This window comes from Petromyzon marinus, chromosome 39, assembly GCF_048934315.1.
Source record: "Petromyzon marinus isolate PM22_M1 ecotype Great Lakes invasive population chromosome 39, UKy_Petmar_22M1.pri1.0, whole genome shotgun sequence".
Taxonomy (NCBI): Eukaryota; Metazoa; Chordata; class Hyperoartia; order Petromyzontiformes; family Petromyzontidae; genus Petromyzon; species Petromyzon marinus.
Window position 1 is genome coordinate 5,362,057 of NC_133705.1, and position 17,129 is coordinate 5,379,185.

Below are 17,129 nucleotides of genomic sequence, written 5' to 3' on the forward strand. Positions count from 1 at the left end.
GCTGCTATGAACCTGGCAGCCGGAGTTTGATTCCCGCTCACGGGTCCTGGGCCTCCCCAGGGGTCGACTCGGTCTCAAATGAGTACCTAGTACGGTGTGTAAACATTGCCACTGGGGAGACAAAGATGGCCAGGCGTGGTGCTGGCCACCCACCCCCTCATGTGCAGTCCCGACCTTTATCAGGTGCTCATTAACAGCACTTGCCCCAACAATCTGTTAAGGCTACACAGGGGACCTTTGCCTTTGTCCACGACGAGCGAGTGTACCCGAGCGAGCACCCACCCGTGTGGCCGGGCAGCTCCCTGCTGACCCTCACGTTGCCCTCACGGGTCTTGAGGCTGTAGATGGAGCAGATGTTGTCGAGGCCGCCGCACGCCACGTAGTTACCGGAGGGCGCGTACGAGCAGGTCATCACCCAGGACGAGCGCAGGGGGATCGCATGTACCTGCGTGGGACGCACACGCGCGCAGGTTACAACAGGGGTACACACGCACAAGGGATAAACAGGGCACACACACACACAGGTTACAACAGTGGTACAGACGCACAAGGGATAAACAGGGCACACACACACAGGTTACAACAGTGGTACACACGCACAAGGGATAAACAGGGTACACACACACAGGTTACAACAGTGGTACACACGCACAAGGGATAAACAGGGTACACACACAGGTTACAACAATGGTACACACGCACAAGGGTTAAACAGGGTACACACACACAGGTTACAACAGTGGTACACACGCACAAGGGATAAACAGGGTACACACACACAGGTTACAACAGTGGTACACACGCACAAGGGATAAACAGGGTACACACACACACAGGTTACAACAGTGGTACACACGCACAAGGGATAAACAGGGTACACACACACACAGGTTACAACAGTGGTACACACGCACAAGGGATAAACAGGGTACACACACACAGGTTACAACAGTGGTACACACGCACAAGGGATAAACAGGGTACACACACACACAGGTTACAACAGTGGTACACACGCACAAGGGATAAACAGGGTACACACACACACAGGTTACAACAGTGGTACACACGCACAAGGGATAAACAGGGTACACACACACAGGTTACAACAGTGGTACACACGCACAAGGGTTAAACAGGGTACACACACACACACACAGGTTACAACAGTGGTACACACGCACAAGGGATAAACAGGGTACACACTCACACAGGTTACAACAGGGGTACACACGCACAAGGGATAAACAGGGTACACACACACACAGGTTACAACAGTGGTACAGACGCACAAGGGATAAACAGGGCACACACACAGGTTACAACAGTGGTACAGACGCACAAGGGATAAACAGGGCACACACACAGGTTACAACAGTGGTACACACGCACAAGGGATAAACAGGGTACACACACAGGTTACAACAGTGGTACACACGCACAAGGGTTAAACAGGGTACACACACACACAGGTTACAACAGTGGTACACACGCACAAGGGATAAACAGGGTACACACACACAGGTTACAACAGTGGTACACACGCACAAGGGATAAACAGGGTACACACTCACACAGGTTACAACAGGGGTACACACGCACAAGGGATAAACAGGGTACACACACACAGGTTACAACAGTGGTACAGACGCACAAGGGATAAACAGGGCACACACACACACAGGTTACAACAGTGGTACACACGCACAAGGGATAAACAGGGTACACACACAGGTAACAAAAGTGGTACACACGCACACACAAGGGTTAAAGAGGGGAATACACACACACGAAGGTTACAGAGGTACACAAGAACACACAGACAAGGCTTAAACAGGGGTATACACACACGCAGGTTACAACAAGGGGAACACACGCACACACAAGGGTTAAACAGGGGTATACAAGACAAATATCCCCCGTATAGCCTTAACAGTCTGTTGGGACAAGTGCTGTTAGCGAGCACCTATGAAGGCTAGAACGGCACACGTGGGGGTGGGTGGCCAACACCATTCCGGGCCGCCTTTGTCTCTCCAGCGGCGATGTTTAAACATCACACCAGGTACTCATTTGAGGCCGAGTTGACCTAAGGGAGGCCCAGGACCGGTTCATTTAATCGTGTCTGGTGTTGGCCGTGAGCGGGAATCGAACTCAGGTCACCAGGTTCCTGGCACAGTGCGTGAACCGCGACACTACCGCGCTAACTGCTACACTACAGGGATATACACGCACGGGTTAGAAAAGTACACACACATTACGGGTTACAAAAGGGATATACACACAGGCGGGTTACAGACAAGGGTTACAGACAGATATACACAGAAGGGTTGTGGACAAAACCTCAAGACAAAGATCCCCCGTATAGCCTTAACAGGCTGTTGGGGCAAGTGCTGTTAGCAACCACCTTCGAAGGCCGGCACGATACACGAGGGGGTGGGTGGTCGGCACAATGCCAGGCAACCTTTGTCTCCCTAGGTGATATTTACACACTGTGCTAGGTACTCATTTGAGGCTGACTCGACCTAGGGGAGGCCCAGGACTGGTTCTAATAATAGCCACTGGTGTTGGCCGTGAGTGGGAATCGAACCCGGGTTGTCAGGTTTGTAGCAGAGTGCGCTAACCACTACACTACCGCTCCCCTATATACACACACACAGTTATACACATACGGATGCAAACAGATTACGCACCCACGGGCACACACACAGTTCCATGCACATGAGTGTGGATACACGGATGCAACGGAATACATACCCACTGGTTAACATTTTTATACAACGACTTAAATCAAATGGTATCATTCAAGAGTTCCATTCGACATTTCAAAAGTTTAAAATCAACGGGCTATCATTTTTCACGCGCAACGAGCCGCCGGGGACGCGAGCGGGCAGGCGGGGCGCGCGGGCAGGAGAGCGTACCTTGTTGGTCGTGTAACTGTCCCATATGATGAGTTTGCCGTCCTGGGAGGCGCTCACTAACAGTCTACATGTGTAGCGTGCACATGCATGTGTGTCACCACGTGTATGCACGTGTGTTACGAGTGTGGCGCGTGTGTGGGATGAGAGTGGTGCGAGTGATGAGTGGGTACGTGCGAGTGTTCGGGGCACGTGTGCATATGGTTACGAGTGTGTGGTACGTAGCATGTGGTTATGGGTAGTGTGTGCGTGTACAGTTACGGGCATGTGGTACCATCGTTGTGTTTAAGTGTCATGATGAATTATGCGTAGTGAAAGAATGGAAATCGTGGATATGGTTTTGCATGATGAATATGTGTGGTCATATATAAAGAGTGTTGTGTACGCGTTGTGTTGGGCATGATGCATTTCATGTTGCGTGTCGTGTGTCATCCGCAAAGCAAGGTGCGTTTGCATGCAGCGATGAAAATGCACGCGCACAGACAAACACAAAAACAAAAAACACCAAAGATGGTTTAGACAAAAATGAAACAAACAAAAAAACAGCCAAGACCTCATGCAACGCAAAACCATTGCAGCTTAATCCTTTGGCGCGGAACTGAGATATAAAAAAAACATCAAGAATAAATGGTGCATGGCCAGGAGAGGGGGGTGATCTTAAACAAAACAAACAAACCTGAGATTAAACATGACAAAAAAATGAAAAGCGAGCGATTAGCACAAATACACGGCGATTCGTGGCACGCCCGCGCCATGCTGAAAATGGAAACAGACCACGACTCCCAAATGAGAAAGTGACAGCAAATAATAAAGGAACGACGGAGACGAACAAAAAAAAACGGATCGAGGAATGCGCGAAACGGAATCCAACACGATCTCCCATCCTGGGGTCAGGAGCGCATCAAGGAGACGTGCACAAGCGAAAAGGCAAAGACCAACAAAAGAAGGACACGGACACGCACAATGAGCACTGCCACTGACAGCGTACACACGATGGGTGAGGCACTCACGTGGATTCTTGCGCCATGTCGAGAACCGCGGTCGCTGGGCGAGACCGCCGGGGAAAACGCTAAAAACGTACCGGGAAGCTGCTTGGCCGGTTAACAAACGAACGCGATTTCGCCTCGACGACCGAAAAAATGTGCAGGAAGATGACGGTGAGATTTGACCTTCGACCTTCGAAGATGCTGGCCCTTTTCGCCTCCCGGCACGCCCCCCCAACCCCCCACCCCGTGCCTTCGACTTTGGAGAAAGATTTCATTTATAAAGATAAATGAAACCATAAAAGCAAACCTCGGGCAAAACACTCTACCTTGTTGGTAGTGTGCGAGTCCCATATAATTAGCTTGCCATCTTGGGAGGCACTCACAAGGTTTCTGGACACAGTGGGGAAAACATTTCAAATGCACGCACACGTTGCACGCGGTTATACTCGGCAACACCACCCACTGCGCCTTCGCGACATTCACACAATGGCTCTGAGGCTCATTTCAACCTGAAACAGAAAATGTTGACTCGACCACTGCTGTTATGATTACGGAGTGAGTGCGGGGAGTTAGCTTGGTCTACGGAGCAGCTTGAAGCAAGAGTAAAAGCAACTCAAGATCTCGCTCTCTCAGCAGCTGAAGCTCCATGCCATGTGAGGGTGGGGGGGGGGGAAGACTGCCAAGAGGAGATTCACAAAGAACCACGCAGCGCAGCAACGCCAACTAAACAAAAAAACAACACTTGCTCTCATCGCTCGGGGAAAAAAAACTTCAGGACAGGAAATGTGGAATACCTGTGCCATGCGACACTCACGCACACGCGCAACATGCTTGAATGGGGAAAAACAACCACACCAGTTATTAAAATTGGGTTTCGCTCACTCCACGCTTCATCAATTTCAGGCTGCCACTCGCCCGCTGGTCACTCTGCTCACAACGCTCAAGATGATACTGCAAAGTTTTTCACGGTCGTGCTGCACGCCTCTCCCGGTTTACGTTTTAAATAAATTTGCGTTGGTTGGCACGCGCAGCAGAACGCCACGTGGCGCGACCCGAGAAAAAACGAATGTGAAAACACTTGGGGCTCCCGAGAACGTAAACAACTCGTACCCTACACAAGACCAAGCAAGGTTGGCAGAAAATAAAAGTTGACTGACAACGCTCGATTACTGGGAATAATGGGGACGGGGTGGCCCCGATGAATTAAGTCAAACGAATTATGCAAAATATACAAATTGGGCTAAAATGATTGTTTACCCAATTAGAATAGGGGTGAAGTCGTCTTCCGTTTTAAAAAAATAGCTTCTTCAAGTAAATCGAATCACTTGCTTGCCGACGGCATATGCTGTAACGTGGGTGCTGAGACACTAACGAGCGAGGAGCAGCCAACAATTACACCAGCGCACGAATTAAATCGTACATTTACATTTTTTGCGAGCGTGATTAATCCACAAGTCACACCATGTTCCCCACGGATAACCGAGAGTCAGCTGTACAAGAGAAAAAAACAAGACCAGGTTTGACATACGGATTTAAATGTTGGGACTCTTAAAACCCAGGGAGGAGCAGAATATGTGCATCAGAGAGAGGAGGGTGGCGAGACGGATGAGGGATCACAAGACTGGATCGTTCGTATGTAGAATTCTACACACAGTACGTAGCCAACCGTGCTAATTGGAGGTGCGGGAGAAGGACAACAAACCAAAAACACGAGTTCTAAAGAAATTATTTTTAAATTTAGATCGGGCCACAAATGAAGGGATGACGAAGAAGGCAAGAGTGGCTGTGCCCATCTCACGATAAGTTGGGAGAAAGTGGACTCGGATGGTGAGAGACGGAGGACAAGTCGCTTACGTTTAGGTGTACCCATCTCAGACAAGCTGGAAGAAAGTCAACTCAGATGGCGAGGGGGGGAAATGTTACGAGGAGGTAAATCCATAACGGAAGGAACGTTGAACGAATATGGAAGCATCAGGTTGGAGAACAAAAGACAGGCCCCGACAAAGCGGTGGTTTTAAAGCTGTGAACAATGGTTAAGAACTGTGCAGTGGACGTGGAGATGATAACCCAGGACAGAAATAAGTAGCTAAAAGGGAGCAAGAGAGGCAGCGAGAAGACACGAAACCCTGGCCACAGGACACAGGGGCGGAGCAAGGTGCTCACATGCAAAGACAAAGATGCTCCCAAACGCAGCCTTTAACAGACTGTCGAGGCGTAAGTGCTGTTAAAGCGAGCGTCTACGAAGGCCGGCACGGCACACGCGCGCAGACACGCACACACGGGGGAGCGGCCGTGGCACCTCGAGTCGGAGCCCCAGTGCATGGCGTAGATCTTGGCCAGGTGTCCACGCAGCGTGCGTCGTGTCCGCATTTGGATTCGACCCACGGGATCCATGTTGGCCGTGATCTGGGAGGGGCGGGGTAAGGATCGAACACAGCCAGTCAGGCAGAGGCTCGCGTTTATTTTACTTAACCGGCCGAGAACTCAAAAGCGATCAGGACATTTGCAAGAGTGATGCAGGCGACAGGCAAGGCAAGGCTGCTTCGCTGTGTGACAAATCTCCCTCATGAACAAATGCAGTCGGGCTCTCTAAAACGTGGCAACCACTGCCAAGCCCTGACCCAACCTTGTGAAAATGGTCGACCGTCTAAACCCACCCGAATCGTGGCCTCCACCTCTGACTGGAGAACCAACAGCCCCACAACTTCAGGTCCCGCAGGTCACATTGGGGGGCCTCCATTACTTTGAAACGGGCTGCAAACAGTGTTTACCCATAACTGCGAACATCTTGGCCGCACTAACCCAGTACTTAGGGAGGGGGACTACTCCTTTTGACCCGGCAACAACAATGCTTCGTTTGAGCGTGAGCAAGCGAGGAGTTGCCCGCCCAAGTTATTTGCAAGTGCTCCTCGGCACCTTCTCAGACTATCCCACCACAACCACCACCTACACCACAGCCAGTAACAATCTGGTTAGGGGATTCCAGCAAGAAACCCATTCCAATCCCACAATTCCACTGCCGATAACTTCTGCAGGAATCACAATTATTCTTGAGTCTTTCGGTAAAGTCACGTAGATAGGTTCAAAGAAAATAACAAAAATTACAAAGTAAACTAAATTTCGATCGCAACACAAGCAATCGTCATCAAAAGAGATATTTTTTCTCCTGATGATGATTGCTTGTGTTGCGATCGAAACGTCATAGTTTTTTTGTTATTATCTTTGACCCTATCTATGGGACTTTACCGAAAGACCCAAGAATATTAATTCCTGCAGTCACGAAAGTCAGGAATCACAATACTTGAACGAAAACTGAACTTTTTTATTTTTATTTCACCAGCTAAGCTCTTTTTAAAAAGCGACCCGTCTCAACGAAGTGGCTTATAATGTGAAAGTTTATAGGAGCCAAATTCTCGAAAACGTATGTTTCTAAAATGTGGAGGGGAAAAAACGGGAGGACCTGGAGAAAAATCCACACGACCACAGGCGAAATATGCAAACTCCAAATATACAGGTGCCAGGGTTGGGATCGAAACTACGGTCTCATGCATACCAGGCCAGGGAGTTAACATTTCGCCACCGTGGCATCTCCTTCTTATGGGCAATTCCCATGTCAACGTCTCCAATCACCCGCATGGGATTCAAACATTAGAATAGTCGAGCATGGTCATCCAGTACCAACAACCAATGTCAATGGCAATACCGGCATCTCTATTCAAATCAAAGGGAAGTTCTAAGAGATTATCTTTAATTGGGCTGTCAAAAATAATTCCATTCACTTAAACGGAGATGCTGGTTTCAACCAGTGAAATAAAAAGAGATTCCCCAACAGCCTAGGAACCGTGCGTAGAATCCCATTTCTTACGATAGCGGTATCCGAGTCTCCATAAAAGAGAACGGGAATTGTAGCGGTGATTTCAAGGATCACCACTAGATGGCAAGCTTTGGCTCTTGCCTACCGAATATAATAGCTGGACACGAAGCAGATTCTAATTATGTATGCCGTTTGGAATGGTGAACGATTTCATTAAGCACAGTGCAATTCTGGGATAGGGATCGTGTGAATTGCCTGGCACCAACGCCTATCGCATGCATTGGCCACACTAAAACACAAAGACAAATCCCTCCCCCGTGTAGCCTTAACACCGTTGGGGCAAGTGCTGTTCGCAAGCACCAATGAAGGCCGACAGAGCGCACAGCACCACGCCTAGCCACCATCTCCGTAATGGCAACATTTCCGCATCGAGCACTCATTTGAGGTTGAGTCGACCTAAGAGATGCCCAGGACCGGTTTAAATATCGTTACTGGCGTTGGCCATGAACGGAAATTGAACTCAGGTCGCCGGATTCATTGCGCAACACGCGAACCGCTACACTACCACTCCCCACATCACCTACATCATTACAACCATCACAGCAATCAGCACCTCCATCCACACAACCATCACAGCAATCAGCCCAGTTATTACCATCACCACCACAACAGGTATCACCACCACATCAGCACTACTACCACCAGTTTTTACCGCAACCACCACCAGCAGTTATTACATTATCTCCACTTCCACTAGAGACATGACCCTCCTCCACAACATCATCTCTATCTGAAACAATCACTTCCAACAACACCAACAGTCATAACCTACCACCACCATCCAAATGAGCATGATAACATCATTTTTTCACTACCCATCGTTTCCACAACTTTCACCTCCAACACAATAAACCACAGCACCCCCCCATGTGGTGCGAGTTTGATACCTGGGTGAGGGTCGTGTCTCCACACGCCTTCCTCGCATCCTGCAGGAGAAGAGACGGGGTGGGGAGTTGAGAGGATCGGGTGATGAGAGGAGGGCAGAAAGTAGGCAGGCGACAAAGATGAAGACACTCAATGCAATTAATCATCGCTCTTTCACCATGTCACTACTATGTCGTTACCATGCTCATGCACCCCACCTTACTGGGCCTGAGAAGCCAAGCAGGATTGAGCCCAAAGAGCGGGAAAGTTTTCCCCCAACAGGTCAGCCAATGGGTGAACTCTAGGAATTTTTGTTTAAATGTAGCCAATTACTAGACTGGGTCTTCTGTGTACCGGAGTGTCTCAGTAACGGCCACCGAACCCATCTCCGTCTGCTGCGTGTTCATTCAGAATCCGTAAGTCCAGCCTGGTCACTGTCGGTAACAACTTCGGCCTGCCGTGGGTGGACAGCAGTCACTGTCATGCTGCTTAGTCATCAGCCACACAAAATAAAATGAAAGCGACGAGTTGACGAAAACAAATTTTGGTACTAAATGGAAGAAAAACCCAACGCGGAACGGAACGAATCACGATGTGCCGAGACGCCACTGTTGGGGGGAGGGCGGGGGGGAGTGGCTCTTAGGACTTGTACACACGGAGGGAGGAGAGGGTGAGGCGGCAGAGTGGGGGGAAGTAGGAGCAAAGCAACGGGGGGGGGGGGGCGGCGTGGCTCAGTGGGTACGTGCTAATAAGCCACATGAGGCCCAGCGGTGCAGACGCAAGCAATCGCTGGCAACGAGAAGGGGGCATCGAACAACACGGAGGAGATGAAGGGGCTATAATAATAATTTTGTATATTTGGTATTCGCGCTATTCTCATTGTGCAAGGCTGTCATGAAGGTGCTCGTTTCAAATATGTAGAACTTCTTTCGCACCGTACGTAGCCAACCGTGCTAAATTGTAGGTGCGGAATAGGTCTTCCAGTTTGAGGCGATGTCGCCATGCGATTTTACCACCTACTGTGCACCTCTTTTTGTACCGTCACGCCGGCGCACGTGGGCCCAGATCTTTTTGTTTGAATAACGTCACGGGATCTTCAACGTCCGCTGGTCGCGCTAGCGCGGTGCCGTTTCGCGGTTAAATTCACCGGCGGCATTAACCAGGGTAAGCCAGCCAGCCGCTGGGCTCGAACCGCAAACCTCTGCAACGAACTGCAAATGGCCCTACCGCTCAGTCACGTCGCCGCACACGCGTCATAGTGCCAGCGGCAATAAAACTGGCACTGAAAAAAAAAGATTCCCCCGTGTAGCCCCCCCACGGCCTGCTGATGCAAGTGCTTTTGGCGAGCACCTACGAAGGTCGCAATGGCGCACAAGAGGTTGTCGAGTGGCCGTCCGTTTCGCTCAAGAATGGCGACAATAGCAAACTAATATTTATTATTATTACAAGAAAACCACAACACCATGTGTGTGCGAGCATGCACCTTGATTTGATTCTTGAGCTGTTCTGCCTCCTGGCGGAGTTGGTCCAACTCGCTCATCGTCGCCACGGTTCTCTCCACAAGTCGTCACGGGTGTCACGCTCTCCTCAAAAGCTCGCCAAGTTCACTTCCTCCTGTGGGCGGGGAGACAAAGGCGGGCGGGGGGGGGGGGGACAAGGTAGACAAGGAGATTGACTGAACGATCGACAACCTGTAAAGGATAGTTTAACAGGTAGGCTTTCGCGACCAATTTTATCAATAAAGGTTTTTTGGGTTAGGTAGCATAGATGTGTCGTTAAACCCCCCACCACCCGACACAGCCAATTTGCAAGGTTTGTCACGCAAAGTGTCAATTGAGGGTTTACTCTCCAAAACACAGATGTGTTGCTGAAGTAGTAATTAATTGACATGTTTTGTTTACGTGACAAACCTTACGAATTGGCTGTCTTGGTGGTGGCGGGTTTAACACCACACTTATACTGTCAAGGATAACCAGGAAACAGCTCAGTTTTGCACTTTTGACCAAATCGTTCGGTCACGGCTAGCATCAGTGGCGAGTTGTCACCGCCCACTGGACAACCGCCATTCACCAATAAGTGGCGGTGACGTCACCACGACGCTTTTGCCAGGCTATGTGCACCTTGAGGCCACGTGAAGTGTCGAACGCCCGCTGGCAGGTCACGGGGCAGACCAGATGCCATGGGTCGACTGACAGATGACTGGCTGATACACCACCTGTGCCCCCTACTGTGCCAACTTGCTGTGCTTTAGCCACCCGGCACTCCGCTCATTGTTGGGAGCGTCGCTCCTCCGCCCTCCGTTGTTGTTGGAGGGCGACTGCCCCCAAATGCCCAGTAGCGTCCTTCACGAGCCTCCTCCACAGAGGCCGATCTTGACACTGCTGGTACCGGTCATCGGCAAGGTCACTCGGCTCCACATCCTCCTGTACCACATCACTCCATCTTTTCTCTAGCCCGTGCTGCGCTCGTTTAGCCTGCGATCCGGCCGAACAAAGCTGTTTAGGCATGCGGTGATTGGGCATGCGGGCTACATGACCCAGCCATCGCAGCCTTGCCTGCCGGAGGAGCTCACTCATGGGACTTGTCCAGATCTTTCAAGGATTTGTGAGCTCCTCACATAATCCAGTTTGGTTAAACCCAGGATGGATCGTAGACAGGCCAGCCTAAATGTTTCTAACTGGCGAAGATGTTCCATTTGGGGGGTCCACGTTTCGTAAGCGTAGAGAAGGGAGGGAATGACTGTGGCCGAGAAGACCTGAAGCTTCGTGCAGAACGACAGACCAGGTAGGTAGCTCCCACACAGCGTTACGCAACCGATGAAAAGATAATGCCGCTTGACTGATTCAGAGTGAAACCTCTGCTGTTAAACCGGAGCCGGTGATGAACACACTGCCCAGGTATGGGAAACTCTCCACTCTCTCCACAACTGCCCTATCACCAATTGGGAGTTGTGGGGGTGGAGTGTCCGATGGTACAAAATACCCAGGCAGATGCTTCGTTTTGGTGGGGCTGATGGTAAGGCCCCACACCTCTTAGTGGCAAGCTCCAGGTTCAGCAGCAGTGCCTCCATCTCCTCCTCTGAGTGAGCAGCAATTACCAGATCATCGGCATACATAACATGGTTGAGCAATAGAGAGCCATCCCTTGACCGCACCAGTGCAATCGATCAGCCTCCCATTGTATCTATACCTGATGGAAATTCCGAACAGTACAGCTATTGAAGGGTTCACGAACTATATGGTCGAAATAGATGTTAAATAATGTGGGAGCAAGAGGACATCCCTGTCTCACCCCAAGGTGAACAGGGAATAGCTCCGACTCCCGCCACGTAGTTTTACCCAGGCCCGTTCACCATCATGAAGGTCCTTAATGATCGTGAGCAGAGGGTCAGGGACTCCGAAAGCATGAAGAACAACCCAGAGCCCAGGCCTAGTGATGGTATCATAGGCCTTGACCAGGTCAATAAAGTAGAGATGTAGGTCTTGCTGGAATTCCCTACACCTCTGCTGTAGCAGACGGAAAATATGGCATTTGTGCAGGAGCGCCCTTTCCTGAAACCGCATTGGGGCTCCGCAAGCCTCTCCTCAGCGTGCCTAGCAAGGCAATGTTGAATAATCCTTGCTAGGACCTTTCCCGGCACACTGAGGAGCGAGATGCCCCTGTAGTTGTTACAGTCTGTGCGGTCCCCCTTCTTAAAGAGGGGGAACCACCAGGGCATCCTTCCAATCCTGCGGAACCTGTCCACGGGGTCTGATGGAATGCAGAGAGAGGGTTTTAGGCCATCGTCCAGCATGTGGAACACCGAAGGGCTGCAGACACATCACAAACATGGGCTCAGAATTCACTATGCCGCCGACTAGACCAACGATAAATTTACACAGAAGCTAAATTATCCAGAATTTGCGTATAAATCGGGGAGGTTTTTGAACTCCCTTAAAACCTAAAAACGTTCAAATTAAAAAAAATTGCACTGCCAAAGCTCAACGAGCGAACAGCGCGCAAAGCCACACGGAGCGGTTGTCATCCACGCTGCGTGGGAACGTGACGGTGCCAAGTGCAGCCCCAGCCTGAACAGTGGCTGCCACAGCATTGCAATGTGGGTTCCAGAATTGTCTTGTGATTTTCGGTGGTGTTACTGCCATCATTCACCTTTCTTGTATATTGCTTTTTAAATTTTTCCACAGTGTAAACCGGTCTCTTCCAAGACACGCCTGGCCATCGTGAACACCGTAATGCCAGATGTCGTCTGGACAGGGCTCTCTCACAACGCAGTTTCAAATCAAGATCTCTTCTGTAAATCGGCGGCGTGAGCAAGCAATTTCCAGGACTGCATCTCGTCCAATACGCAACGCAATATAAACACGGGACATTGCATGCCGTCAACGGGCGAGATGTGATCTTTGGTGAAAATTTAATGGCGGCTTCAAGAAAACCGTCACACCGGGGGTGCGCTACCCCGTCCTAAATTGGCTTCGTATTTCAAGGACTCGGCAAATAAGAATCATTATAACAGTGCACGGGATTGCGAGAAGCCCCGCTTGAAAAGACTAGCTCAACGGCGGCGCTGGGCCCAACCCCTCCTGGCGAAACTGCCCAGGTGTGTGCCCAGGGAGAGGAAGGTGCTTTTGTTTAGAGAGTCGTCACCATGGCAAAGGATAGGTGTGCTCATTAGGGTAATTAGCGAGTGCAGCTCCTAACGAGGGGTTTTGCCAGGGGGGTTAGGTGATGGCGTGAACGGTGCGTGTGTGACGGGGGGAAGGGGGGCACTGAAGGTGGCAGGGGGTCTACAAGCGAGACAACTGCTTGCAGGTAAGCACGCAGGTACACGTGGATACACGAGACACAAAGGCACACAAGCCGATACAGGTACCCAAGCTGACAGGTACAAGGGCTTACACACAAAGGCAGTGTAAGTACATAGGTGCACACACAGGTAAAGCATGGAGGCATAAATATGCACATCCAAAGTTACACGTGCAGGCATGCAGGAGTATGGAAGCCGACAGGTAAACGTACAGGTACACATCCAGAAACAGTTCCATACGCAATTAAACAAAGGTCATTATAGGCACATTGATGGATGGCTTTGCTGCTTCAGCTCATACCTGTATACGCACACACAAAAAAAGGTGGATACAATGTCCAGGCAGGTTGGCAGGCAAATACGCACGCAGATGTTTAATACAGGTGTACACACACATTGGTATGGGTGCGCAAGTGCAGGCACAGTTCGTGTGCGTCTCCCGAGAACGATCATTAACTGGCTGCCCAGAGGAACAGCAGCCAAGACAACCGCTGTCCGCCCTGCCCACCGCGCTCACACCCTGTCAGACTGGCCAGAAACGCAACCACTTCCCCCTTATTATTATTAGTCAGGAAAGCCTTGCAGAGTCTCATGACTGTTTTTCAGGAGGGTCCTGGCAAGTGTCGCACGACGGGTGGGGGGAGATAATTGTATTGCATATTCCAATTGAGTAATTTGCTGGTATTTTGTTGTTGTGTTATTTGGCAAATTTGAACAGTGATGCCCGGCACACAATGGCCTACTCTTGCGAATGACATAACGCGTCACGTGATCTTTTGATGTCCACCGTCAAACAGACTGTGCGCATTTTTACGGCGAATACACCCGCGGTATTATTCAGGCCAGCTACTAGATTCAAACCGTGAACTTCTGCAAACAAGCGGCGAACGGCGCTAAACCGCCGGACAGTCCCAGATCACCGCCACCAACGATTAATCCACTGCTGGACAAAGGCCTCTCCCCAAACAGTCACCATCACCCATTGTCCTGCAACAAAACAATCAATCCAGTGGCTACACCACTAGTTGGGTTTCATCGCAACATCCCCAAGCTCACACATGTGGCTGCAACTCTGTACTTGCGCGCGCCCGATTGAAAAAGTTCCTAATAGTAAAACACAAACGTTACGAATACAAAGCCAATTTATTTGCAATTGATCTTTGAAAGGGGTAATAGTCAATGTATTCTGGGTTGTTTACATGCATTTCCCTTCCAGTTCTGTCCTGCCCTCCCCACCCTCATCTCACACCACATGGTCTCGTTAAAAACCTGCCGTGTCTGTGGGCCACCTCAGACCGATCCATCCCCTGACTGTAGCGGTAGGGTGGCCGCAGTAGTAACAACTGTGCTTTCCAGCAAGAAGCGCCTGGGTTTAATTGCTGTCTGCCACTTTTCTGCGTAGAGTTTTGTATGTTCTCCGTGTTCTGCATGGGTTTCCTCCGGGTTCTCTAGTTACTGCCGCCACTCCACTTCCACCCATAGCTAAAAAAAAAACAATTTAACTGGTATTGGCCAAATATTTCAAATTACTCAATTGGGATTCATATAGCCACATTGTCCCAAACTTGACATCTTAGCAGGAGCTACAGTGAGGAAAAAAAGTATTTGATCCCCTGATGATTTTGTACGTTTGCCCACTGACAAAGAAATGATCAGTCTATAATTTTAATGGTAGGTTTTTGAACAGTGAGAGACAGAATAACAAAAAAATCCAGAAACACGCATGTCAAAAATGTTATACATTGATTTGCATTTTAATGAGGGAAATAAGTATTTGACCCCTCTGCAAAACATGACTTAGTACTTGGTGGCAAAGCCCTTGTTGCCAATCACAGAGGTCAGACGTTTTTTGTAGTTGGCCACCAGGTTTGCACACATCTCAGGAGGGATTTTGTCCCACTAATCTTTGCAGATCTTCTCCAAGTCATTAAGGTTTCGAGGCTGACGTTTGGCAACTCGAACCTTCAGCTCTCTCCACAGATTTTCTATGGGATTAAGATCTGGAGACTGGCTAGGCCACTCCAGGACCTTAATGTGCTTCTGCTTGAGCCACTCCTTTGTTGCCTTGGCCGTGTGTTTTGGGTTATTGTCATGCTGGAATACCCATCCACGACCCATTTTAAATGCCCTGGCCGAGCGAAGGAGGTTCTCACCCAAGATTTGACGGTACATGGCCCCGTCCATCGTCCCTTTGATGCGGTGAAGTTGTCCTGTCCCCTTAGCAGAAAAACACCCCCAAAGCATAATGTTTCCACCTCCATGTTTGACGGTGGGGATGGTGTTCTTGGGGTCATAGGCAGCATTCCTCCTCCTCCAAACACGGCGAGTTTAGTTGATGCCAAAGAGCTCCATTTTGGTTTCTTTTGACCACAACACTTTCACCAAGTTGTCCTCTGAATCATTCAGATGTTCATTGGCAAACTTCAGACGGGCATGTGCTTTCTTGAGCAGGGGGACCTTGCGGGCGCTGCAGGATTTCAGTCCTTCACAGCGTAGTGTTACCAATTGTTTTCTTGGTGACTATGGTCCCAGCTGCCTTGAGATCATTGACAAGATCCTCCCGTGTAGTTCTGGGCTGATTCCTCACCGTTCTCATGATCATTGCAACTCCACGAGGTGAGATCTTGCATGGAGCCCCAGGCCGAGGGAGATTGACAGTTCTTGTGTTTCTTCTATTTGCGAATAATCGCACCAACTGTTGTCACCTTCTCACCAAGCTGCTTGGCAATGGTCTTGTAGCCCATTCCAGCCTTGTGTAGGTCTACAATCTTGTCCCTGACATCCTTGGAGAGCTCTTTGGTCTTAGCCATGGTGGAAAGTTTGGAATCTGATTGATTGATTCTGTGGACAGGTGTCTTTTATACAGGTAACAAGCTGAGATTAGGAACACTCCCTTTCAGAGTGTGCTCCTAATCTCAGCTCGTTACCTGTATAAAAGACACCTGGGAGCCAGAAATCTTTCTGATTGAGAGGGGGTCAAATACTTATTTCCCTCATTAAAATGCAAATCAATTTTTGACATGTGTTTTTCTGGATTTTTTTGTTGTTATTCTGTCTCTCACTGTTCAAATAAACCTACCATTAAAATTATAGACTGATCATTTCTTTGTCAGTGGGCAAACGTACAAAATCAGCAGGAGATCAAATACTTTTTTCCCTCACTGTAACTGAAATTTTTTTGAAGTGAGGATTTAATGGGTAAATTGATCTGCAAATTCCCCAAATTGGCATTATACATGGCAATTGTTGCCTCGAAAAATGGCAGACTAATGCCCGCTGGAGGACAAGCACACATGAACACAACGCTCAGTCACATCAACTGGAGGAGGCCATTGCAGTGACAGAAACAATGGAGCATGCCGAAAGTCAGAAACAGAGTTATTATTACCGGTTAAAAAATATTTCCCCTCTTCTTGCCGATTAGTTGTTATTTGCATCAGCCTCAATGTAACATACAGCTCACACATTGTGCGACGAAAACAATAAATTCTTAAAAACACACACGTGCACACTTCAATGTGTTTATAGTGTGCGAAAGAATCGGAGTTATTGAATCTATAACGCCATTACAAACCTGGTTAACAGTCCCAGACCTGACGAGATCAGGGACTCGGAGGTTTTCATCACGAGACCAGGCGACGATGTTTATTGGAACTCAAGACAATGAGCCGCATGCCATCACTCCC

At 49.4% G+C, this 17,129-nt stretch overlaps 1 protein-coding gene across 7 annotated transcripts in view; it reads right to left on the reverse strand.

Moving 5' to 3' along the window:
- LOC116950549 (guanine nucleotide-binding protein G(I)/G(S)/G(T) subunit beta-1-like) overlaps window positions 1-17,129 on the reverse strand; it is a 57,425-nt gene that overhangs the window by 15,337 nt on the left and 24,959 nt on the right. For 6 of the 7 annotated variants that reach the window (XM_032968417.2, XM_076072841.1, XM_032968418.2 and 3 more), the window contains exons 2-6: window positions 10,123-10,253; window positions 8,663-8,701; window positions 6,201-6,307; window positions 2,919-2,982; window positions 283-445 (exon numbers count right to left, since the gene is read on the reverse strand). In XM_032968417.2, coding sequence (XP_032824308.1) covers window positions 283-445; window positions 2,919-2,982; window positions 6,201-6,307; window positions 8,663-8,701; window positions 10,123-10,179 — 430 coding nt within the window. In that variant the 5' untranslated portion in view covers window positions 10,180-10,253. Of the gene's footprint in view, window positions 1-282; window positions 446-2,918; window positions 2,983-4,227; window positions 4,292-6,200; window positions 6,308-8,662; window positions 8,702-10,122; window positions 10,254-17,129 lie in introns of all 7 variants that reach the window. The other variant, XM_032968420.2, reaches the window with a different exon arrangement.